Source organism: Dendrobium catenatum, unplaced genomic scaffold (genome assembly GCF_001605985.2).
Source record: "Dendrobium catenatum unplaced genomic scaffold, ASM160598v2 fragScaff_scaffold_30, whole genome shotgun sequence".
NCBI lineage: Eukaryota > Viridiplantae > Streptophyta > Magnoliopsida > Asparagales > Orchidaceae > Dendrobium > Dendrobium catenatum.
Genome location: NW_021318492.1, coordinates 546,427 through 571,896, shown reverse-complemented (window position 1 = coordinate 571,896; position 25,470 = coordinate 546,427). Strand labels below are relative to the sequence as shown.

At 33.7% G+C, this 25,470-nt stretch overlaps 1 protein-coding gene across 1 annotated transcript; it reads left to right on the top strand.

Moving 5' to 3' along the window:
- The first annotated feature begins 4,650 nt into the window (after nucleotides 1-4,650).
- Nucleotides 4,651-23,858, top strand: LOC110103777 (dolichyl-diphosphooligosaccharide--protein glycosyltransferase subunit STT3B). The gene is made up of 6 exons (XM_020832611.2): nucleotides 4,651-5,779; nucleotides 17,910-18,446; nucleotides 19,157-19,614; nucleotides 19,758-19,880; nucleotides 20,808-20,867; nucleotides 23,278-23,858. Exons 1-6 carry the CDS (start codon nucleotides 4,880-4,882, stop codon nucleotides 23,405-23,407), a joined length of 2,208 nt encoding a protein of 735 aa, XP_020688270.1. The 5' UTR covers nucleotides 4,651-4,879; the 3' UTR covers nucleotides 23,408-23,858.
- The last annotated feature ends 1,612 nt before the right edge of the window (nucleotides 23,859-25,470 follow it).

The following is a 25,470-nucleotide window of genomic DNA, read 5'->3' as shown; positions in this document are numbered from 1 at the left end:
TAACTATTTTAAAAAATTTTTGTACTTAAAAATTTGTATTAGAAGAAAAAAAAAATTATCCCGAACAAAATCTTAAACTCAAGTCAGCAGATTCATTCATCCTTTGATTCCAAATTGGGTGAGGCAGCTGCTCTATATTATCTATTTCAATTAATTTATCTTTTTTTTTAATGTTGTACGATGGCCATTTGCTAGTTCAACCTGGTTGCCATTTCCTCAAAATGAAGATCACATTGTAAATTACTTCTGCTAATTTGAAATTTTATTATATGAGTTGATCACTTTTAATGCGTTAAATCACTTTTTTAAATTGATATTGGTCTTTATTATTATACACTTCTTTTTAATTAATCGTAATATAGGAAAAAATCATTGAGAATAAAAACAAAATTTATAAAATGTATATAATTTTAATTATTTCTCCTCCCGAGTTCAAATATAGGTTCAATTGAAAAAGATATTTCAAATTTAGTTCAATTAAAAAATACTTAAGTAAAAAATATAGTGTGATTGAAAGTAGGAATTATTGGAGTTAATGGCGGATAAATATATTGTAATGGTTATAATTCTTTTACCAATATATAATTATTGTAATTGGCTAATTAATTAAGTTGATTAATAATTAGTTAGAATGTTAGGATTTTAATTAGGATAATTAATTTTTATTACTGTTTAATTCAAAATTCTATGCAAATTAATTAAGAAGTTTATATTTGGTAATTGAATATAGTCTTAATCATTGGTGTTACAAACTTTGGATTTAATGTCTCTTTCCTATTGTTAATCTAATGCGAATGATAAAATCTCTTGATGGAGGGTACATAAATAAATGCCTCTCCAGAGGAGAGAATATATTTATCAAGCATAGTTGTTTCCTATAGAAGGAGTAAGAATGAGAGAGGAGGACAAGAAAAATGAAGAGAAAAGAAACAAGAACATCCAAATAAGATATATTTAAGTGGTTAAGAGTTGTAGCTTTTGTCCATTATATAAATGGAGGATGATTCCATATGAAGAGAATAAAATAACTACATGATGCTAGCCTTATATCTTTCATAGTGGAGAGAGAGAGAGATAGAGAGAGAGAGACTAATTTTGGTCAATATGGACCCATAAGTTATCTAAAGTTGAGATTTTGTTGCATTAGCAATCAATCAATATAAAGTGTCATTGAGGAGATTCAAAATCATATTGTGGAGGTTAGACTCTACCTCTTGGTACCATATGTCAAGCCCACAATGGCAAGTATAAGTGGTGATGATTACTAAGTTAGGATGTGGATGTGGATGTCCGAGGTTAATAGACTAATTTCTATCAATAGATACATGTTGGTTTCCTAGACATAGCTAATGGGTTAACCTTTGGGCATCAATGTGGTGGTGTTATCATATTGTTGGTGAGTTGTGGAGATGTCTCACTTGATCGACAATGAGAACCAATGCAAGGGTGTTGAATGTAAACCATTAACTCGGAGGAATTAAGCATCAAGAGACCTTAATGAATGGGTAGAAGGACATTTGTCATTAAGAAGGGTTTATCGTTACAAGGCACTAATTAAGGTTTTGTTTGGGATGACATTTTTATAGCTTCTTAAGGTAGCTTTTTAGTATAAAAATTAAAATGTTTATATTAGAAAGCTGCTTTAAGAAGCAGTAAGAAAGCCTTCTCAAACTAAATCATCAAGCTCAGATGGTCCTTGGGAAGGCCAAACAAAAAAATGGGCCTTCTATGATTTATGTGGGTTGATTATATTAGTGCTATCAAAATCATCTTAATATATTTTTCCTGAAAAATTATGTGTTAGAAGGTGGGTCGTTTATGATTTATGTTAGTTGATTATATTAATGCTATCAAATCATCTTAACATATATTTAAATGACCAGAATTGAGTGGATAAATTACGTGTTCTACGGATTCTAGCCCCTTATGCCTCCCCTCCCTAACACTGATAGAATCTTAACGGATTCTGGCCCCTTATGTCTCCCTTTGTGCTTAAAGCACCAGAACAGAACAGATATACATAATTTTCAGAGCAGACCTTATTTTCAGATTTCCCGGACCCAAACAACGAAATCACAAAGGATTTTGGCCCCTTATATCTCCCTTTGTGCTTAAAGCACCAAAACAGAATAGATATACAGAATTTTCAGAACAAAACTTATTTTCACATTACAGATATCAGATTCCCGGACCCTGACAGAATCTCAACGGATTCTGGCCCCTTATATCTCCCTTTGTGCTTAAAATACCAGAACAGAACAGATATACAAATTTTTCAGAACAGAACTTGCTTTCAGATAATTTTCAGAACAGAACTTGCTTTCAGGTTTCCCAGACCCAGACAACGGAATCACAAAGGATTTCGGCCCCTTATAACTCCCTTTTGATATCACAGCACATCAAAACATTCAAATCATAAAAATCGAATACTTCAGAAAATTCGTTAGCGGCAAAACGACAGTATACGAAATTTTCACAAAATTCACAAATTCAGAAAATCACCAAATTACCAGTAATCGTGTAAAACAACGTTACAAAGATTTACTCGTACTGAAGCAATATTTTTCAACAGCCAGATAATTTTATATTCGATAAAAAGCGCAAAGAACTCAAAATATCTGGTAAAAACTTTTCAGAAAATACTCAAATTGTACAAAAAACATCAGTTCAATAACATACCAAAAGTTACGCGGTAAAAGTTTCGTCAATACAAAGATATGCACGTTTTTCGGTAACGGAAACACAAAACTGAGCAGAAAAATACCAAAACTCGAAATCTTTGAAATCAGAAATAGGATTCGGATTCCTTACTGCGAAACGAACAATTCTTTCAACAGTGGCGTCGGACGAAAAGCGCACCGCGAGCTCCAAAACCCAGCTTCTTCTTTCTCTTTCCTTCTCTTTCTCTCTCATGCCTTTTTCTCTCTCTTCAAAAAATATCTCAAAATATCTCAAATCGGATATTTATCAAACAGGATCGTCCCGGACGATTCCCACTCGCCTCGGGACGAACTCCTCTGGACTCAAAACGTCCAGATGAAATTAATTCCAATTTATTTCGTCCCTGGACGAAACTCTCGGGTTCAGTTCGTCCCGACCCTTACAGGTTCATCCAGACGAACCAGGCAGATTTCTTCACAATTTTCTTCAGTTCGTCCCGTACTAAGGCCAGTTCGTCCGAACTAACAACACTCAAAAAATCAACTTCGGAGGGGTTTTACAATATATATATATATATAAAGCTCTAATTATTATTAATATGATTGTATATTATAGTATATAACTATTGGTCGTACTAAAATGGAAAGGAAAATGATTATTAAGTTTGGTCGTTCGTCTTATCATGAAAGAAGAAGAATGATAACACGAAGAAATTTTAAAGTGATAGCTCATCTGAAGATGATCCCTAAAATAGTGAAAGAAAGTTCTCTATCACTGGTTGTATGTCTAAGAAGAGTGGTGATTTCGGTGTTAACATTAAAGATGAATAGATGATAATGAATTGTATATATTAGTTCATGGATCCCATGCAAAGTGACCTTTTTTTATGAGATTCACCAGTCTTTAATAATACCAATGGGTGCTTATGAGTAATGAGAATTAATAGTGATTGGGATTCAAGAACAACTTTAAGTAAGAGTTCTACTGCTACAAATGATGAGGGTGTCTTAAAGGGTCTCAATAACACTTTCTCCTATAGTTGATTTGACATCGTCATTACTTATAAGGAAATTGTTTGGAGTGAATAAGCAATGAATTCCTTCTCATGGGGGTGCTGATTGTAAGGAACACAGGTAATATAAGGGTGGAGAATGAGAAGATGCTTGAGAGATGAGTGCTTATTAATGTAATGCCAACAAAGGAGTTAATGATTTTGCTAGCCATAGGGCATATTTTGTTCCCAAGATTAATAGTGAAGAAATTGGTTCAACAAGTAATGTGAATATATTATATGAGCATAAGAGAGATTGGGAGGAGATGAACATAGATGGTATCTTTGTTATATTATAGACGATGAAGAATTTGAGACTGACATACTTACAATAAGAAATGCAATAGTAAAAAAAAAGGGTATAAAAACATCTATTTAGGAGCTTCTTTATTTTTTACCATAAGATAAATGGTTTGAATTGTCTAGTGTACAGATTTTCACGAAGTGCATCTAGAATGTAATGTAATAATGCAATCTTGAGTAACCAAATATGAGGAAGATAAGGATTCAGAGCATCGAGTTGGTTCTTATAGTTTCTTATCACCTCGATTTAATGCATGAAATTATGTAAGTAAATTGTCTTTGTTTATATGCTCACACTTGCCTTTAGGCCATTTAGTATCTAGTAACTCGCCATATTGTCATCATGATAACTTGTCAAGTTTAGGTTGACATGATAGATGATTGCTAAGCTTCTTAAGGATATGATCAATTTTTATTTTTCATAAAATAGAGGAAATTTTTAATTTAATATTTTCTCATTTTAACTTATTTATCTTCTTATACGCAAAAATATATACATAAAATTTTATATTTAATTTTAAATAAATTACTATTAATGATTTTTATTTTTTTATGATATGATTTAAATTTCAAGTATTATATAATAAAATATAAAAAATTTATTTCTATATATATAGAAAGCCTTTCACGCCTAGCCGTCATCGGATCCTTCCAAGTTCTGCAGGAGATCGACGATAGTCACGCTACTGTTCCTTATTGTGCTCATCCGTCCAAGATTTTAGTCCACTCTCTGTAAAGCCCTTGCCGATCACAGTCCTAGGGTTTCCATTTCTTCTGCAATCAAATGTATCCCTAATTTCCACCCTCATCCTATCAAGATCCCCTGTTTTTCTCTACCCCGCCCCAACATCTGGCCTCCCTGACATGGGAGCCAAGGCCGGATCCTCCCCGCCGGTGGTGCCGCCGCCCGCCTCGTCCGCCACTTCTTTTTTTCCATCCATCAACGGCCTAAAACTAAAAACCAAGCAGCAGGAGCTCTTGATCCGCGTCTCCATCCTCGCTCTCGTATATGTCCTCGCCTTCGCTATCCGCCTCTTCAGCGTCCTCCGCTATGAAAGCATGATCCATGAGTTCGATCCGTATTTTAACTACCGTACCACTCTTTTCCTCACTGAAAAAGGCTTCTACGAGTTCTGGAACTGGTTTGATTTCGAGAGCTGGTACCCTCTCGGTCGCATTATTGGAGGTACCCTCTACCCAGGTCTCATGGTTACTGCTGCCCTCATCTACTGGACCCTTCGCTTTCTGCGCTTCGCCGTCCACATCCGCGAGGTCTGCGTTCTTACCGCTCCCTTTTTTGCATCCAATACCACAATCGTTGCATACTTCTTTGGGAAGGAGATCTGGGATTCTGGTGCTGGTTTGGTAGCGGCTGCGCTTATTGCTATTTGTCCTGGTTATATCTCGAGATCCGTAGCCGGTTCTTATGATAACGAGGGAGTTGCCATATTTGCGCTTCTCCTAACATTTTACCTGTTCGTCAAGGCAGTCAACACTGGATCGCTTGCTTGGGCTCTTGCTTCTGCGTTTGGATATTTCTATATGGTATCGGCGTGGGGTGGATATGTGTTTATAATCAATTTGGTTCCACTCTATGTGCTGGTTCTTCTGGTGACTGGGAGGTATTCGATGAGGTTATATATTGCTTACAATTGCATGTATGTGTTAGGGATGCTGCTCGCCATGCAGATTAGGTTTGTAGGTTTCCAGCATGTGCAGTCTGGGGAGCATATGGCTGCCATGGGAGTGTTTTTCTTGCTTCAGGTTTGTTTATTTTCTTTTCTAGCTTTGCAATGGATTAAATAATGCACAAGAACTACTATTAAGATCATTCAAATTATTATAAAAAAGCTTAGAACTTTTATCTTGTTTTGCTGTACTGATTTCCTAGTACATTTTGTAGATAAATGCGCTTAAAAAATGCTGCCTTATTAGTTATCGGGCTTATATTTGTCTAATTGCTCAGTTTTGCTTCAGAAACTATTTTGTGGGGTGAGGTGAGCACCAAAGTACAATTAATTAGATATAAGTAGGTTAATGAGTTCCGGTTCAAATGAAAACGACGAGCGAAAGTTCTCCGACCAATCAACCTTTATTTGCTTTGGCCTACGAAACATGCTGACTTGTTGGTTGTTAGCTATTGTGAATTACCTGAGTGGAATTTTGTTAGAGCTTTAAAGATTTTACATTGGGATATCAGCTTATATATTTCAGGTAGGCTGTTGAGGATTTTTTATTTTAATGAATGTTCGGTACCTCAATTACGTTCTAGTTTGTTGTTTGTGTTGTTCTCTATGTTTTTTTGTTTATCAAATTTTATTGTTCCATCACAACTTGTCTCCTACCTCTCTCTTTCTGGCCTTTGTGATGGAGGTCACCATGATGACTTAGTTTATTCCTCCACTTGCCTGACCCAAAGGATTTTAAATTGCATGAGTAATCGTTTTTAGATGAATATATCGTTTTTTTATTATGTAGGACCTTATCACAAAAATAACTTCTGCTATCAAACCTCAGTTGTTTCTGTATGCTATCCATTGCTTCAACAAATTTATTGGCAATATTAAGTTATCATTGTCATTATGCCATCATAATATATTCTATGGATGCCAATACTATTCTACTTATATTTTTCTTATGAAGATGCACCTTAGCTAGCTTTTATTGATGTGGAAGAGTTAATCTTTTAAAGAATAAAGCTTAAGATCGGCTTAATTGTGAAGACAAACCTCCTTGCTGCCCTATCAACTACATGATAGCATTTTGATTTTTTTTTAATTCCCATAAGTGAGATTTAATGAGTAGCGCTGATGCCTATGGTGGGCTAGTAACAGGGGCATTTTTCTGTGGTTACCCCATAAGTTTTTTGTACAGGATTAACTAACTCGTTTATGGTTACACTAGTAATGAGAATTGAATGATTGACATTTAAGACAGTTATTTTAGAGTGGAACACCATTCATTAACGAATAAGAGCTCTTGCATGGGTGACTTCTAATGTTACTTGTTAAATAGACAACTCCCAGTGTCCACAAGCAGTTTTTTTTTTTAATCAATTTTCTCATGTCAAGGGTGATTTTTGAGAGGATAAACATGGCCTTGTTTATAACTTGTATGAAGAGAAACAATGTTCGGGCTCCATTGAAATGTGTGGTGCATTCCTTGTAGTTTTTATGTGATCGTTCTCCTATATAATCTGAAAAGGTGCTCCTTTCTAAAATTTCTCTTATTCAAAAACTCATATATTTTGGATTATTAATATGAATCCCTTAATTATAATGATCATGACAATTTTGACTAATTTCATTCCAAAATAAAACTCCATGTTCTTTTTATGAAAATGATGAAGATATTAATCCTTCAAATTTTGGTTTTTTCTATTTTAAATTTGATGAATATGGACATTTTGATGTTGAATTTTAGCAACTCATATATATCTTTTGTGTCGTTGATGATTTCTTCGTTCAAATGAGATTTATACATTGTTGTTTTTTTATACTTTTTATGATATGTACATTTGTAGGATGTCAGCATTTGAAAAAAAAAATCTAAGTATTTAGGCTAATAAGTTCAAATTTTTAGAAGAAAGTAGCTTTAAATAAAACTTTACTATTCCTTTTTCAAATCATGGTCCAGATCACTCTGACGTCTAAAATAAGGCTTGTTGTAATAAAATGTTTGTTTATCTTTTAATTTTCTCGGATTAATATATGTGATTTTTGTAAAATTTGTCATAGCTTTTGCATATTTTGCATGCCATTGAAATTGTTAATGGTAATTCCTAAAATGCTTTGTGTTTAAGAGGTCTTCTATTAACCTATTTAGGCCATATAAAAAATTAATAGCATGATTACACAGTTTTTTGACTATACTTAATAAGAATTGTGGTTGCCATCCTAATGAAACTATGTAGACAATTCGACATTAGTAGCTTGATAAACTAAGATGTAAATTGAGGAGGTGATCTGTTGCCAACCTTTCAATGTGTGGCCTAAGTTGGCCATTAAGAGGTTAGGATAGGAAAGGAGCTTTGTATTTTTGTTTGGACTTCCTAATAACTTAGGGATTGAGTTAAATATATTTCATTATTGCCTACTTGTTGTAGTAGATGTTTTCTTCTTCTTCTTCTTCTTCTTCTTCTTCTCTCTATGTTGTTATGGAAAGCAAGTTCTCTCTCTCTCTCTCTCTCTAAATTTTTGCTCATGTTTTTCCTAAACAATAGATTCTACAATTAGCAATCAGAAACTTCTTCTATACTAGAAAACACTCAATCTTCAACTTTCTTATGGTTTATCTGAAATTCCAGCACCTGGTGACTATTTTTGGCAGGTATTTGTAGGGTTCAACGCTACAACAACAACATCAAACCTTTACCCCACTACATGGGGTCGGTTACATGAATCATTTTTCTTCATTGTGTCCTGTTAAGAGTCAAATTCTCATTTAAATCTAATAAAAAAGAGGTCATTTCTAATATTTTTAACCAAGTTTTTTTAGGTCTACCTCTACCTTTCTCTATATAGGTTAAATCTAATACATCTACTCTCTTAATCGGGTTATCAGAAGGTCGATGTTTTATGTGACCATATCATCTTAGGCGACTCTCTGTAATCTTATCTGTCGTTTGAGCTACTCCAACTTTTTCATGCAAATAATTGTTTGATATTTTGTCTCTAAGAGTGAAACCACTCATCCACCTGAGCATCCTCATCTCTGCAATACTTAATTGTAGGGTTCAACATTGCAACTACAATATCACTGCACTGCCAAGCACGCTACAGTAACTCAGGATACTTTGGTTGTGGGTATTGTCGCTATATGGAAGACAACTAATGGAGGAAATAAAGAGACATATAGGAAAGGTTTTTGGGGAAAAATTCTTATTTTTTATTGATTTTATTGCAAAAAATAAACATAATTGGGATCAATCTAAAATAGGGTACCCAATATTTAATAAAAAACTTAATAAATTTAAATACAAGATAATTCCTACATGAATTAACTTATTATGAGTTTAAAATAGTGCCCAACTATTGATTAATGTTCAATTTGGCCCCAAACTTTTGCATTGTTCTAATTTAGTCCCTTAACTATTAAAAATTGAGTCAATTTAGTCCCAAAGCTTAAAATAAGAGTTAAAGTTAACAACAAGATTAAACAACAACAACAACAACAACATCAAGCATTTATCCCACTACGTGGGATCGGCTACATGAATCCTTTTTCTCCATTGTGTCCTATAATTATTAATTTTTAGTTTTAATTATCATTATTAACTAACCATCATAAATAATATAATTAAAATCTAAGTTAAACATCAATTAATCCAAGTAATTAATTAATTACATCATATTCTTAATTAATTTTAATTAAAATAGTTAAACTAAATTAATTTTTTCCGATGTTATATTTCTCTAGCAATGCATGTTTTACCGTCTTGCTATAGCCGCAGGTTTTCTTTTCCTCTTCTCCACGCCTGCTTCGCGTGAGAGGTTGAGTTTTGAACGAATCACTAAAATAACTTCTTCGCCTCCTTCGATGACGTTTCTTCATGTTGGATCCAAAATCACACCTCGTCGTTCTACTGTAGGATCGGAAGTAACAACGATAGATTGTTTATTTTGGTGGTAGCCATCTTTCTTCGTGCATCCAAACAACCCCGCAGGGTGTCTTGCTTACGGTGTGTCGTTTGTCTAAGAGCCGCACATGAATCTAGCACGTCACAGTATGTCTCGCTCGCAGCCTGCTTGCTTGCTCACGTTACTCTTGCTCGCTCGTGTTGTTTGCAGCTTCTACCTCGCACAATTTGGTCTTCAAGGCATACAATGGTAAGGCGAGTGAGCATGTAACAAATAATTTTACCTAATTGCCCAGAAAGAAGTGAAGCTCTCCAACTTTTTCCATTAATTTAAATGGAAAATTTAACCCAGGGACCAAATTGGATAAGTTTTAATAGTTGAAGGATTAAATGGGGGCAATACGAAACTCTTAGACTAATTTGAGCATTTATCAATAGTCGGGGTACTATTTCAAGCTTTTACTGACTATCTGATTTTTTATGTGATATTGTGATCATAGGTTCCCCTCTTAGGAAGATTTCTTTTTTTATGAAATCATAACTTTTGGTGGGGGGACGTTGACTTTTCAACCTTAAGTTATGTCATTGCTGTGTTTGTCAACTAATATTTTAGGAAGTTTCTAGGAGATCTTAGAAACTTGTCTTGAGAACTTCTTGGCTCATGGAGCTTGAGTAGAATTTAATCTTTTGGAGCCTTTTGTAAATTTCCAATAGTCATATTTTGGGTTTACTTTTTTGTTTGACTTGTTTCTATGATAAAGTCTCTTCTTTAGAGGATGCCAAAATATATGAGACATTGATTTTGTCTTATTCTTTCCTTGATTGAATTTGGTAAGAGGGTTACTTTTTAGTCTCCTTTAACAATTGAGGCTTCTCTACTTGTTTATGACTTACTCCACTGTTTTTTGGAATACATGTTTTTTTTTTTTTCTTTTGGATGTCTTTGAATAACTAAAGATAAACAATTTTAACTGTACATGGTTTTTACTACACCTTTATCACTTTCACTTGGAGTTAATTTTGATGATCGGTTTTCATTAAATTGATAAATATGGCAGCAATGTGTTAGAGAAGAGCCGTATGTCTTGCTTCCCAGTCAACTTTTGTATCAACAAGTTGCTTTTTTTTCTCAAGTTAGAGAGTAATACTAGTTTTTTTCTCTGTAGGGCAGTCTAGAATCAATAGTAATATCTAGCTTGCACCAATAATTTGCCTACTTGCCCTATTGTTAATTTGTCTGTCATTGGAACTCCGTATTCTATTTTATGTAGAAATAAATTTACTTTATTTGTGAGCTAAGATTGATAAGGGCATTATATAGTACATATAACTTTTATGAAGATATGAAACGTCGAAGATTAGATGACAGTTATAAAGTGGAATCATTTTGCACACCATTCATCAAAGTAATCCTTGGTGATGACGAACTGCAACAAACATTGATGGCCCTCTTCATCTCTAACCTTTAAATATTGTGATGCGGTATATTTTCCAACACTAATTTATGCATTAACTTGGTAGAAATAAAGTTCTTTTAGTTGCTGGTGTTGATTAACTCTATCTTGACGTGCATCTTTATGGAAAAAAAAATTCTCGTATTTCTTTTTTGGAGGGAAACCCGTCGCTATATCCATTAGCATAATTATCAAAGATAGAGATGGTTCCAATTATCTACTAGATCCTGCTAGGTATTGTCCACCATTAATAAAAATATTTTTGAGAGTAAGATTCGAGATCTTATGATTTTGTCTGTGTATGAGGAAGCGAATGTTATGTGGGAAAAAGTAGCTAGTAATATTAAAAATGTTGCAAATGATGTGCTTGAAGTTTCAAAAGGAAAAGCTCATAATAATAAAAATAGTTGGTGGTGGAATTAAAATGTGTTAGAAAAGATAAAAGAATAAGAAGCTTTATTATAAGAATTGATTTAGTTGTAAAAATTTTAAAAGTTAGGAAAGATATAAAGAGGCATGTTAGGTGTCTAAGAAAGCAATATGCGATGCAAATATTTTAGCTTTTAATGATTTTTATAATAGATTAGATTCTAAAGAGGGCAAAATATATATGTGTAAGTCAGCCAAACAAAGAGATAGGAATAGTAAGGATTTAGTTCAAGTGAAATGCATTATGGATGAATTCCAAAAAGTGTTTTTTTTTTTTTTCATAAGAGTATTCAACAAAGGTGGATGAGATATTTTGCTAAGTTTTTTAATGAAGATTGTGAGAATATGATTGACTTTAGTGACCTTAATATTTTAAATAAAAATAGATATTTTTATTTTTATCGGCGTATTAGTAAAACTGAAGTTAGAGAAGCTTTAAAGAAAATGAAGTGTGGAAAAAACTATTGGACATGATCATATTTCAACAGAGATGTGTAAATGCTTAGGTGATGAAGGAATTTCTTGGCTTACTAAAATTTTTAATATTATTTTAAAGACTAAAAAGATGCAAAATGAGTGGAGAATGAGTGTGCTGATTCCTATTTTTAAGAATAAAGATTATTCACAAGATTGTGCCAATTATAGAGGAATTAAGTTGATGTGTCATACTTTAAAATTTTGTGAGTTATGGAGCATAGGTTATGATGCGATACTAATGTTTCTCAAAATCAATTTGGATTCATGCCAGGTAGGTCTACTATGGAAGCTATTCATTATTGAAAGGGTTGATGGAGAAGTTTAGAGAGAATAAGGTGGATATACATACAATATTTATTGGTTTAGACAAAGCATATGATAAAGTTACAAGAGAAGTGTTATGGAGAGTCCTAGAAAAATAGGGGTTAATAATCCTTATATTCTAGTCATTAAGGATATGTATGCAGGAGTTGTTACTTATGTTTAAATACAAGGTGGTTTGATTAATCATTTTCCTATTCGGTTGGATTACATCAAGGATCAGTCTTAAGCCCTTATCTTTTTGCTTTAGTCAATGGATGTTCTTACTATACAGTTGCAAGAGGATGTACCCTGGCGTATGCTTTTTGTTGATAATATTCTTCTTGTTGATAAACTAGAGAGGGAGTTGAAGGTAAACTCTAATTATGGAGGTCTACCTTAGAGTCTAAAGGTTTTCTTTTTAGTGGATCTAAATCCGAATACATTGAGTGTAATTTTATTAGTGATGGGTCTAACGGGGGGTTTGTGGTATTGAGCGATTAATAAGTGTACTTGTTTTAGATATCTTGGGTCTATTATTCAGAGTGATGGTGAAATTGATGGGGATGTTATTAGTAGAATTCAAGTTGGATGGTTGAAGTGGAGGAATGCTTCGGGTTTGTTGTGTGATATAAAAGTACCACTCAAATTTAAGGAAAAATTTTATAAGATGGTGGTGAAACGTGCAATGCTTTATGGCGCAGAATTAAGTTAAGTGTTGTCGAGATGAGGATGCTCAGGTGGATTAGTGGATTTATTCTTAGAGACAGGATACAAAACAAGCATATTCATGAAAAGGTTGGAGTAGCTTAAGTGACTGAGAAGATTAGAGAATGTCGCTTAGATGCTTTGGTCATGTAAAATGGCGGCCTTCCGATGACTCTGTTATGAGAGTATGTGTATTAGATTTGGCCTATGTTAAGAAAGATAGAGGTGGACCTAAAAAGATTTGGTTAGAAAATATTAGAACTGACATTTTTTTATTAGATTTAAATGAGAATTTGACTCTTAATAGGACACGATAGAGAAAAAAAGATTCATTTAGCCGACCCCACGTAGTGGGTTAAAGGCTTGACGTTGTTGTTGTTGTTAAGGAATAATTCATGGTGAAGCTTACATCACAATTTGTGATAAGGCTAATGATCATGTGTATGTTGTTGACATGAGTATAGAACTGACCGCCAAGAATATTTAGTTGTGTAAATGGCTGTATACACACGCAACCAAACCATACATGGTTGTATTACTCACATAAGGGTGAGTTCAAAACATCTGATATAAAATGTGCCCATTAGATGGACAAGCTTATGGGAGTATGCAACTATATTTTTTGGGTCATATGAGTACACTGCTATGAACTCCCGCTTATAACACACATAATGTTTTGTACGATATGCACGAGCAATAATTTTTCTAAACCCCAAAATCTAGAGAGAATTAGAAATCAGGAGGGAAAGCGAGGCAAGGAAATTGATGGGCACTGAAGGTTGAAAAAAACAAATGTAGTTCAAATAGGTGCTATTGTGCGGTGAGAGCTTCCAATCATTACAAATTTCAAATGATTACAAAAAAACACCTCAAACCCTGGTGAAAAAGTATTGAAGGGGAAGAGTTGTTGGGGAAGACTGAAGAGTCATTAGAAGTGGGTTTTGAAACCATTTGGTTTAGAAGATGTCTGAAAGTGAATTGCTCTACTTATATTAGTGGATTGATTGAAGAGTTTAACTTGCTCTAAAATGAAAAGTGATCAACTTCAGTGCCACGGAAGGGCCGTATGTCTTACTTCCCAGTTAACTTTTGTATCAACAATATGCCTTTTTTTCTCACGTTAGAGAGTAATACTAGTTTTTTTTCTCTGTAGGGAAGACAAGAATCAATAGGAATATCTAGCCTGCACCAATAAGTTTGGCTACTTGCCCTAATGTTAATTTGTATGTCATTGGAATGCCGTATTCTATTTTATGTAGAAATATATTTACGTTATTTGTGAGCTAAGATTGATAAGGGCATTATATAGTACATATAACTATTATGAAGATATGAAATGGCGAAGATTAGTTGACAGTTATAAAGTGGAATCATTTTGCATACCATTCAGCAAAGTAATAGTTGGTGATGACAAACTGCAACAGACATTGATGACCCTCTTGATCTCTAGCCTTTAAATATTGTGATGCGGTATATTGTCCAACACTAATTTATGCATTAACTTGGTAGAAATGAAGTTCTTTTAGTTGCTGGTGTTGATTAACTCTATCTTGACGTGCATCTTTATGAAAAAATAATTCTAATATGTCTTTATTGGAGGAAAAACCCGTCGCTATACCCATTAGCATAATTATCAAAGATAGAGATGGTTCCAATTATCTACTAGATGCTGCTCGGTATTGTCCACCGCTAATAAAAATATTTTTTAGAGTAAGATTCAAGATCTTATGATTTTGTCTGTGTATGAGGAAGCAAATGTTATGTGGGAAAAAATAGCTAGTAATATTAAGAATGTTGCAGATGATGTGCTTGAAGTTTCAAAAGGAAAAGCTCCTAATAATAAAATAGTTGGTGGCGGAATCAAAATGTGCTAGAAAAGATAAAAAATAAGAAGCTTTGTTTTAATAATTGGTTTAGATGTAAAAACTTTAAAAGTTAGGAAAGATATAAAGAGGCTCGTTAGGTGTCTAAGAAAGCAATCTACGATGCAAATATTTTAGCTTTTAATGATTTTTATAATAGATTATATTATGAGGGCAAAATATATATATGTATAAGTATTCTAAGGAGGGCGAAATATATATGTATAAGTCAGCCAAACAAAGATATAGGAATTGTAAGGATTTAGTTCAAGTGAAGTGCATTAAGGATGAAGTTCAAAAAGTGCTTTTTTTAGAAGAGGATATTCAGAAAAGGTGGATGAGATATTTTGCTAAGTTTTTCAATAAAGATTGTGAGAATATGATTGACTTTAGTGATCTTAATATTCTAAAAAAAATACATATTTTAATTTTTATCGGCGTATTAGTAAATTTGAAGTTGGAGAAGATTTTAAAAAAATGAGATGTGGAAAAACTATTGGACCTGATGGTATTTCGACATTGATGTGGAAATGCTTAAGAGATGAAAGAATTTCTTGGTTTACTAAACTTTTTAATAATATTTTGAAAACTAAAAAGATGCCAGATGAGTGGAGAATGAGTGTGTTAATTCCTATTTTTAAGAATAAAGATGATTCACAAGATTGTGCTAATTATAGAGGAATTAAGTTGATGTATCATACTTTAAAATTTTGTGAGTTATGGAGCATAGGTTATGACGTGATACTAATGTTTCTCAAAATCAATTTGGATTCATGTCGGGTAGGTCTACTATAGAAGCTATTCATTTATTGAGAGGGTTGATGGAGAAGTTTAGAGAGAATAAGGTGGATATACATACGATATTTATTGATTTATACAAAGCATTTGATAAAGTTCCAAGAGAAGTGCTATGGAGAGTCCTAGAAAAAAAGGGGTTAATAATCCTTATATTCAAACCATTAAGGATATGTATGCAGGAGCTGTTACTTGTGTTTAAATACAAGGTGGTTTGTGTTTAAATACAAGGTGGTTTGACTAATCATTTTCCTATTTCAGTTGGATTACATCAAGGATCAACCTTAAGCCCTTACCGTTTTGCTTTAGTCATGGATGTTCTTACTAGACATTTGCAAGAGGATGTACCCTGGTGTATGCTTTTTGTTGATAATATTCTACTTGTTGATAAAACTAGAGAGGGAGTTGAAGGTAAACTCGAATTATGGAGGTTTACCTTAGAGTCTAAAGGTTTTCTTTTTAGTGGATCTAAAACTGAATACATGGAGTGTATTTTTAGTAGTAATGGATCTAACGGGGGGTTTGTGGTTTTGAGCGATCAAGTCATTAATAAGTGTACTTGTTTTAGATATCTTGAGTTTATTATTCAGAGTGATGGTAAAATTGATGGAGATGTTATTAGTAGAATTCAAGTTGGATGGTTGAAGTGGAGGAATGCTTCGGGTTTGTTGTGTGATAGAAAAGTACCACTCAAATTTAAGGAAAATTTTTATGAGATGGTGGTGAGACTTACGATGCTTTATGGCGTAGAATGTTGGCCATTAAAAGAGAAGCATAATATTAAGTTAAGTGTTGCTGAGATGAGGATGCTCAGGTGGATGAGTGGATTTACTCTTAGAGAAAGGATACGAAACGAGCATATCCATGAAAAGGTTGGAGTAGCTTAAGTGACAGATAAGATTAGAGAATGTCACCTTAGATGCTTTGGTCATGTAAAACGGCGGCTTCCGATAACTCTGTTAGGAGAGTAGGTGTATTAGATTTGGCCTATGTTAAGAAGATAGAGGTGGACCTAAAAAAATTTGCTTAGAAAATATTAGAAATGACATTTCTTTATTAGATTTAAATGAGAATTTGACTCTTAATAGGACACAATGGAGAAAAATGATTCATGTAGCCGATCCCATGTAGTGGGATAAAGGCTTGATGTTGTTGTTGTTATTAAGGAATAATTCATGGTGAAGCTTACATCACAATTTGTGATAAGGCTAATGATCATGATGAACAATTGTGTATGTTGTTGACATGAGTATAGAACTGACCGCAAAGAATATATAGTTGTGTAAATGGCTGTATACACACGCAACCAAACCATACATGGTTGTATTACTCACATAAGGGTGAGTTCAAAACATCTGATATAAAATGTGCCCATTAGATGGACAAGCTTATGGGAGGATGCAACTATATATTTTGGGTCATATGAGTACACTGCTATGAACTCCCGCTTATAACACACATAATGTTGTGTACGATATGCACGAGCAAAAATTTTTCTGAACCCCAAAATCTAGAGAGAATCAGAAATCAAGAGGGAAAATGAGGCAAGGCAATTGATGGGCACTGAAGGTTGAAAAAAAACAAATGTAGTTCAAATAGGTGCTATTGTGCGGTGAGAGCTTCCAATCATTAGAAATTTTTAATGACTACAAAAAAACACCTCAAACCATGGTGAAAAAGTATTGAAGCGGAAGAGTTGTTGGTGAAGACTGAAGAGTCATTAAAGATGGGTTTTGAAACCATTTGGTTTAGAGGATGTCTGAAAGTGAATTGCTCTACTTATATTAGTGGATTGATTGAAGAGTTCAACTTGCTCTAAAATGAAAAGTGATCAACTTCAGTGCCACGTTGAGCATTGCAAGTTGCTGCAAAGTGCTAGTGTGCATGGTTTGCAATGTAGAATGCTTCGCAGTTGAGTGACATTGTGAAACTCCATGTCAAAGCATTTCACTCTAAATGCATGATGCGAAGCACACTCTTAACAGTGCCACTTTTATGCCACAGTGTGATCATTATTTATTTCATTTGCTTTTATGCTTCACATGGTTAAAAATAAAAGCTTAATGTTCTCCTATGATTGCTATCTGCTCTTTTGTTGTTTTGGAATACGTACTCTCATGTGTATATGTAGTGTACATGTTTTAATGATAAGCTAATTTGTGTGGGCCGTGTAGTTCTTCAAACTGTCTCATGCTCTGTTCTATGAAATATCTTTCTACGCCATTGTTAATTTATTTGCTTACTATTTTTAAGAATTTTGGCTTTGCTTCTAATTTAATTCTTCTCTGCAGGTATTTTACTTTCTAGACTGGGTTAAGTTCACGCTAAATGATCCCAAATTATTTTATTCCTTCTTGAGGATAGCTTTGACATGTGCCATTAGTGTGGGTTCTCTTGCTCTCGGAGTTGGCATGGCCACGGGATATATTTCTCCTTGGACAGGTCGTTTTTATTCTTTGCTTGATCCGACATATGCAAAGGACCATATTCCCATTATTGCATCTGTTTCGGAGCATCAACCAACTGCATGGTCTTCCTTCATGTTTGACTTTCATATTCTTCTTTTCCTATTTCCTGCTGGCCTGTATTTCTGTTTCAAGCGGTTATCAGATGCCACTATTTTTATTGTTATGTATGGTCTCACGAGCATGTATTTTGCTGGTGTAATGGTTCGTTTGATACTTGTTGCTGCACCTGCTGTGTGCCTTATTAGCTCTATCGCGGTTTCTGCTACCTTGAAAAATTTAACAATGTTAATTCGAGCAAAGAATAATGCTACTCCAATGGGATCCAGCAAGGGGACAGCTAGCTTAAAGGCATCAGCTAAGGTGAGTACAATGCTTTCCCAATCTAATATTTTTTTGTTTGGCTTTTATTTTTTCAATTCTTAATATATTTTTATTAAAAACTGATGAAATAATCAAAACCTTTCAACATATGAGTTATACCTGTTAAAACGGAGAATTTGAGAGGGAAAAGCTTGAAATTATTCATTACAATCTTCCCTATTTATAGATCTATACAAGACATCCTAATGAGGAAAAAATAAATTGCATAATTAATACATAAATAATACATAAAAATCTTTCCTAAATACGTCCCCTCATTATGGCGTAATCCATGAGAGTATCCCACGGATTGATCTTTGTGTCCGTCGGATCCTTTGCACTAGGAACGGCTGGATTTCGATAGCTGGATTTCAACAATACCATTTATAGAATAACTTGATTATTCTGTAGGACCAAATGGTCTTGACTATATGTTAAATTTGACAGTGACTTGTTTTGGTCGTACCTGAACATAAATGGAACACTAGTTTTTCATCTGTAAATATATTTTTTTTTTCTGTCAGTCATTGCCACTAAGTTCTTTGAAATTGCAAAAAATGGATTCGAACTCCTCCCGTATTGATGTTAACCTTAATTGTTTCATATGATGATTATTATTATTATTATTCTATTTAGTTAATGGTAGGTGTACGCTTAACAGTTTCAGAAATGAACTATTATTGAGTTAGCTCATATTTATGCATTTCCAGGCATCATCTTTCGACCAACCTCTACCTTACCAAAGAAATGTGGCTATTGCTTTGTTGCTAGGCGCTTTTTATCTGTTAAGTAGATATGCCATTCATTGCACTTGGGTCACATCCGAGGCCTATTCTTCTCCTTCAATTGTCTTGGCTGCAAGGGGTGCTCATGGTGGCAGGGTCATTTTTGATGATTACCGCGAAGCATATTTTTGGCTCAGGAAAAATACCCCTGCAGATGCCAAAATTATGTCCTGGTGGGATTATGGATATCAGATTACTGCAATGGGAAATAGAACTGTGATTGTCGACAATAATACTTGGAATAATACACATATTGCTACAGTAGGTCGTGCAATGTCATCATATGAAGATGAAGCATACGATATAATGAAATCATTAGACGTGGATTATGTGCTTGTTGTATTTGGAGGTGTTACTGGTTATTCTTCAGATGACATTAACAAGTATGTTGTTATCCAGTTCCTCAGCTTTGCATACCATTGCGTGCATCCCATTAAAATCTTCAGTTGTCCGTAAAACCAGTTTAGCTAACGTTTCATATAGCTATATTGTTTCTTTTTTTGTATAAAACTGATAAATCTTGCAGGTTTCTTTGGATGGTACGTATTGGTGGTGGAGTTTTTTCTGTCATAAAGGAGCCCGAGTACCTTGTGAATGGCGAATACCGAGTTGACAAAGGGGCTGCACCAAAAATGCTGAACTGTCTCATGTAAGTTTTAACCATGATTGTTAAAATTTCGTTTTCGAGATTTAGATGACTTTCGAGATATAGATGACTTTTGTAAACATTATTTAGTCATTGGAGCGGTGAACTTTTTTTTTTGTTGGAATGGAATTGTGGCCTAGGGGCTGTTGGTCAACTGCATAAGTAGGTTACTGCATTTCATTTCTCTTCATTCCAATTTATTTTTTGTATGATGCAAAAGAAATATAAATTATAATTTTTATAGATCTAAAATATTTCTAGTATTTTGTTGCATTTTGGGAATTGTTAAAAATGGGTGATTTTCAAATCCCGAATTGTGCCCGGCTGCCCGCTCATGATTCTCACCCAATCAGCCACGGCCACCCACCACCACGGTTTGCCACCGCCTGCTCTCATTTGCATTTTGCCTTTGAAATTTATCATAAGAAACACAAATATTTTAGTGCATTTAATTTACATCCAACCAAACAACTCCCGGAAAATGCATGCATTTTTTTATAAATATTCAACCAAACTACCCCTTAATAAAGTTCAGCACTTCAATTTTTGAAAAGTCTTGCAGGAACTATCAATTTTTATATGATAATTAATATGCATTGATATTTATATTAAAACAGACTGATGAAACAACTGTGATACGTTCACGCAGATGTTGTGCACGCTTGTTGGAGTAGATGGCCAGGAAGCACTTACTATTTTCAGCTGTAGAGGGCTTCCTTATTATGAATGGAAAAAGCCTTTCATTTCATTCACTAACTAATGATTGGGTTGTCAGAATGCTAGGGATGCATTTTTTTAATTTTTAGCAATCATCATTTACTATTTTTATTATTGCTTTTGGATAGATTTTCTAATTGCAAATGATTACCTGCAACATCACTTGAAATATTCTTTTTGTTTGACAATCTATTCGATTCGGTTGATTGGCAGGTACAAACTTTGTTACTATAGATTTGGAGAGGTTACAACAGAGTATGGAAAGCCTCCAGGGTACGTTGTTTGCCAGATTTCATGTCATTTAATAGCATTGGTTTAGCATGGAATTTACCTTGAAAGTTAACGACTTTTTCTTTGATGTTTTTTTTTTTTTGTGAAATGATATGTCAGGCTTGGGTGTTACCTGTTATTTAATTGTATTATGGTCTCTATCTCATTCAGTTTTACGATTGCTATGTGTTTTTTTTCTGCATTAACTAGCTTTCCAATGGTCAAAGAACTAAAACTGCTTGGACAATGCATTCATATTTTTCATTTGTTTTATTTGAAAAGAAGGCGACGGGTGTAAATGCAACATGGATAAGTTGCTCTCCTGTTTGGAAAAGTTGAAGAAGCTTTGCGAACCATTGGGCTAGGCAAGTGGCAGTGAAATTTGATTATATGTGATGCCATAGATGTTTTATATATATTAGATCTCATCTTAAGGGATCATTGTGGATTTTATCCGCTGTCATGACAATATTTGTCTTCAAGCATAGACATGACAACAATAACAACAACATCAAGCCTTTAATTCATTACGTGGGGTCGATTACATAAATCATTTTTCTCCGTTGTGTCCAATTAAGAGTCAAATTCTCATTTAGATTTAATAAAGAAAAGTCATTTCTAATATTTTCTAACCAAGTCTTCGTAGGTCTACGTCTACCTTTCTTAATATAAGCAAAATCTAATATATCTACTCTCCTAAGTCATCAAAAGGCCGACGTTTTATGTGACCAGACTATCTAAGGCGAATCTCTCTAATCTTATTTGCCATTGGAGCTACACCAAACTTTTCATGTATATGCTTTTTTGTATTTTGTCTATAAGAGTAAAGTTGCTCATCCACCTGACCATCCCCATATGCAACACTTAACGTAATATTATACTTCTCTTTTAATGGCCAACATTCTGCGCCATAAAGCATTGTGATAGGAAATACTTGATTTCAAGTATTTCCAAATCACTTCTACAGCAAATCTCGATGCAAACTGCTGTTCACTGAATATAAATATTATTAACCCTTTTTTTTCTAGAACGCTCCATAGCAGTTCTCTTGGAACTTTATCATATGGTTTCTCTAAATTAATAAATATCATATGTAGCTCCTTTATCTATCTATATTTCTCCATCAAACCTCTCAATAAATGTATAGCTTTCATAGTAGACCTATATGGCATGAATTCAAATTGATTTTTAGAAACATTAGTATCATGCCATAACATATGCTTAATAACTCTCTCTCATAGTTTTAAAGTATGACACATTAACTTAAATTTCTCTCTAATTTGCACAATCTTGTGCATCTCTTTTATTCTTAAAAATACGTATCAACACTCATTCTCTATTCATATGACATCTTTTTAGTCTTCAAAATAATATTAAAAAGTTTAGTAAGCCAAGAAATTACTCTCTCCTAAGCATTTACACATCTCTATCGGAATATCATCAGGTTCAATAGTTTTTGCCCACTTTTTTTTTTTAATCTCTATAACTTCGATTTTAGTAATATGCCGATAAAGTAAAAAATCTATTTTTTTAATTTAGGGTGCTAAACTAAAGCCAATTGTATTCGAACAATCTTTTTTTTTTTTTGTGTTCTCACAATCTTCTTTGAAAAGGTTAGCTAAAATATCTCATCCATTTTTGTTGAATATTCTCTCCTAATAAAAATACTATTTTGATCTTCATCCTTAATGCACTTCACTTGAACTAAACCCTTACTGCTACTATCTTTTTGCTTGGCTCACTTATACATATATCTTTCGTCCTTCTTAAGCTAAATGTAAAACTTCAATTAATTGTAATTTGTAAATTTGTAATTGATTCACCTATCTTCTAAGGAACTTGCTTAAAGATACGAAATTACTTTGTTGATGGAGACTTGTCATTGCTCAACATGTTAATTATTTATACTTTCTTGCAAGTTACTTTGTAATGTGATATATGCCATCATTACTCTAGTTCTTGCCTGTAATTTTCATCAGGCAACGCATTATTTTCATCAGGATTTGGATATTGTGTACATTTCAACGCTGCATTCACATATAAAGCACAAGACTAGTTGTGCTTTTGCGGTGCGTTCTATTTTGGTTTCGTTTGAGGCGGCTTCTTACTGCTTCTCAAAGTAACTTTATAGTTCAAAAAATAAAAATTTTGTAAAAAAAAGTTGCTTTATGAATTGTCCCAATTCCCAAACGAAGCCTTAGTTGAATCTCTTTCAAAACTCCTTATCCTGATGTGTTCTTAACTTGTCCTTGGTCATTACAATACACTTATGGCATGTTAAAAATATTAATCTCTCTGTAGAGCTGCTAATAAGTTGAATTTCAGTATATTCTGTCACTTATTATGTACTGAATTTTCTGCTTCAACCTTTTTTTTTTTCCTCCTAATTTGTAGCTTCTTTTATTTCTTGCAGATATGATCGTGCAAGGGGTGTTGAGATTGGGAATAAAGACGTGAAGCTCGAGTATTTAGAAGAGGCCTTCACAACTTCAAACTGGATAATTCGCATATACAAAGTAAAGCCTCCCAAAAATCGGTGGTGAGGTCATCTTTAATTTCCCAAGATTAAATCAGAACCGTTCCAAGTTCAAGTTTCTTCTGCTTATCCCAAAATCAGAACCATTCAAGTGCAGCTATAATTTCATTTTGATGAACAAAATTTTCTTAGAAGAGGAAGATTTTCTTATTAAAAAGATGTTGGCTCAGGTTGCCTGCTTTGAGTTTTGCTATTTAGAAAACAAAATTTTCAGGTTTCAATCCATAAGCAATAATTTAGCTTTTCCGGGTAAGAGAACTTTTAGGTGAAGCCTATAGGTGTTTTGAGGATATATGGAACTTTTGCATCGATTTTGTTCTAATCATTTTAGAAACATTTCAATGTGTTTTGTTTTTGAATTTGACTTCCACATTTGTATCCAAGCAGATTATTGTACCGAATGCAGATGGGATACTTGAAACCCAGGCATGAACTAAGAAGCCTCGGTTGGCTTTTCAGTGGCATTTTTCAAAAGGTAATTGGGGGCTATAGGCTTCAAATATCAATGAGCTATGTAGTGTTTAATATGTATCGAATATATTACATATTCGACACATATCTATTATGTATCGGACACGTCAAAGATATGTTTGATTAAAAAAATATTTTAAAAAATTGAATATGAATGTCTCATGTGTCTTAAATATTTTATGAAAAACTTTTAGGATAATTTTTATATTTTAAAATTTTATTTATTAAAAAATAAAATAAAAATTCTTAGTTTCTCTCAATAGCCTCAAGTCTAATGGTTGTACTCACATTTCTCAAATATGACATTTTCTATTATATCCTTCCAAGGTATTCATCTTCCATGCACTTGCAAAATACTCTCGGGTGCTTATGCAAGCCATATCAAGGATATAAAGCCTATGTTTGCCCTACTTAGGCTTCATTTAGGATGGCTTTTTTACCGTTTCATAAAATAATTTTTTAATAAAAAAATTTAATTTTTTAATAAAAAGCTGTTAAAAAGCCGTCCCAAATGAAGTCTTAATCTCGCTCATGTCTCTATATCAGTATGTATTTATCTTTTTGTTTATATTTTTCTATTTTTTAAATGTAATCTTTATGGCAGCCCTCTAAACTCTAAATAAGAATTTGAGGCATATTTTGGCCTTCACCTTATTTATTAGTTACATATATTATTTTGCTCTTCTACTCATCATACTCATTGATTCCTTCAACTTATTCTCTCGCTCTTTGCTAAACATAATTAAATATTGCCTACTAAATAAATTTGAATCAATGTATAAGACATTTGATGTTGCTCCAGCAGTGCAAAAGATGTCTCAAAAAGATTTTTTTTGGGATTTTTGAGTCAATTAATATAAATTTACATATATATATATATATATACAAATCCAAAAAAATTAGTTGATAATTAAAACTTCAAAGCAGCATACCCAAATGAGCTGCATGACTCACAGAAAGATCTTTAAAAACTTACCGTATTCTTAATAAATAAAAGGAAAAAAAAGCAAGTAATGCACAATCACGTGGAAAGGTAACTCGGGAGGGCAAAATTGAAATAAAAAAAAAAATATTGCTATACACAACGCACCATGAACTTTTATTTGGTCCGGTAACCTGACGTAGTTTTACGTTTGGATGTCAGTAAAATAGTGCCACGTGTTCTTACTCTTTACCGCACGGCCTGACAACCCGACCTGTAACAGACCCGGGATTGCTATGTTCGCATATTGCTAGGTATTGATCGATTTTGCTCGGCAATAATGAGAAATACCACTCTGTGAAGACTAATACCTAGCAATACCGAGCAATATCGAGTTTTTTTCTCGATATTGCTCGATATTGGCCTTGACAGAGCGATATTTCTCATTATTGCCAAATAATACCTAACAATACCGAGCAATACCTAGCAATACGCGAACATAGCAATCCCGGGCTCCGGTCCGGGTCGGGTCATCGGGCTGCGCGGTAAAGAGTAAGAACACGTGGCGACATATTATTGGCGTCCGAACGTAGAGTTACGTCAGGTCACCTGACCTACTAATTGTTCGCGCCCCACCACACACTTCAATATGGTAAACAAAGAATAAATTAAAAAAT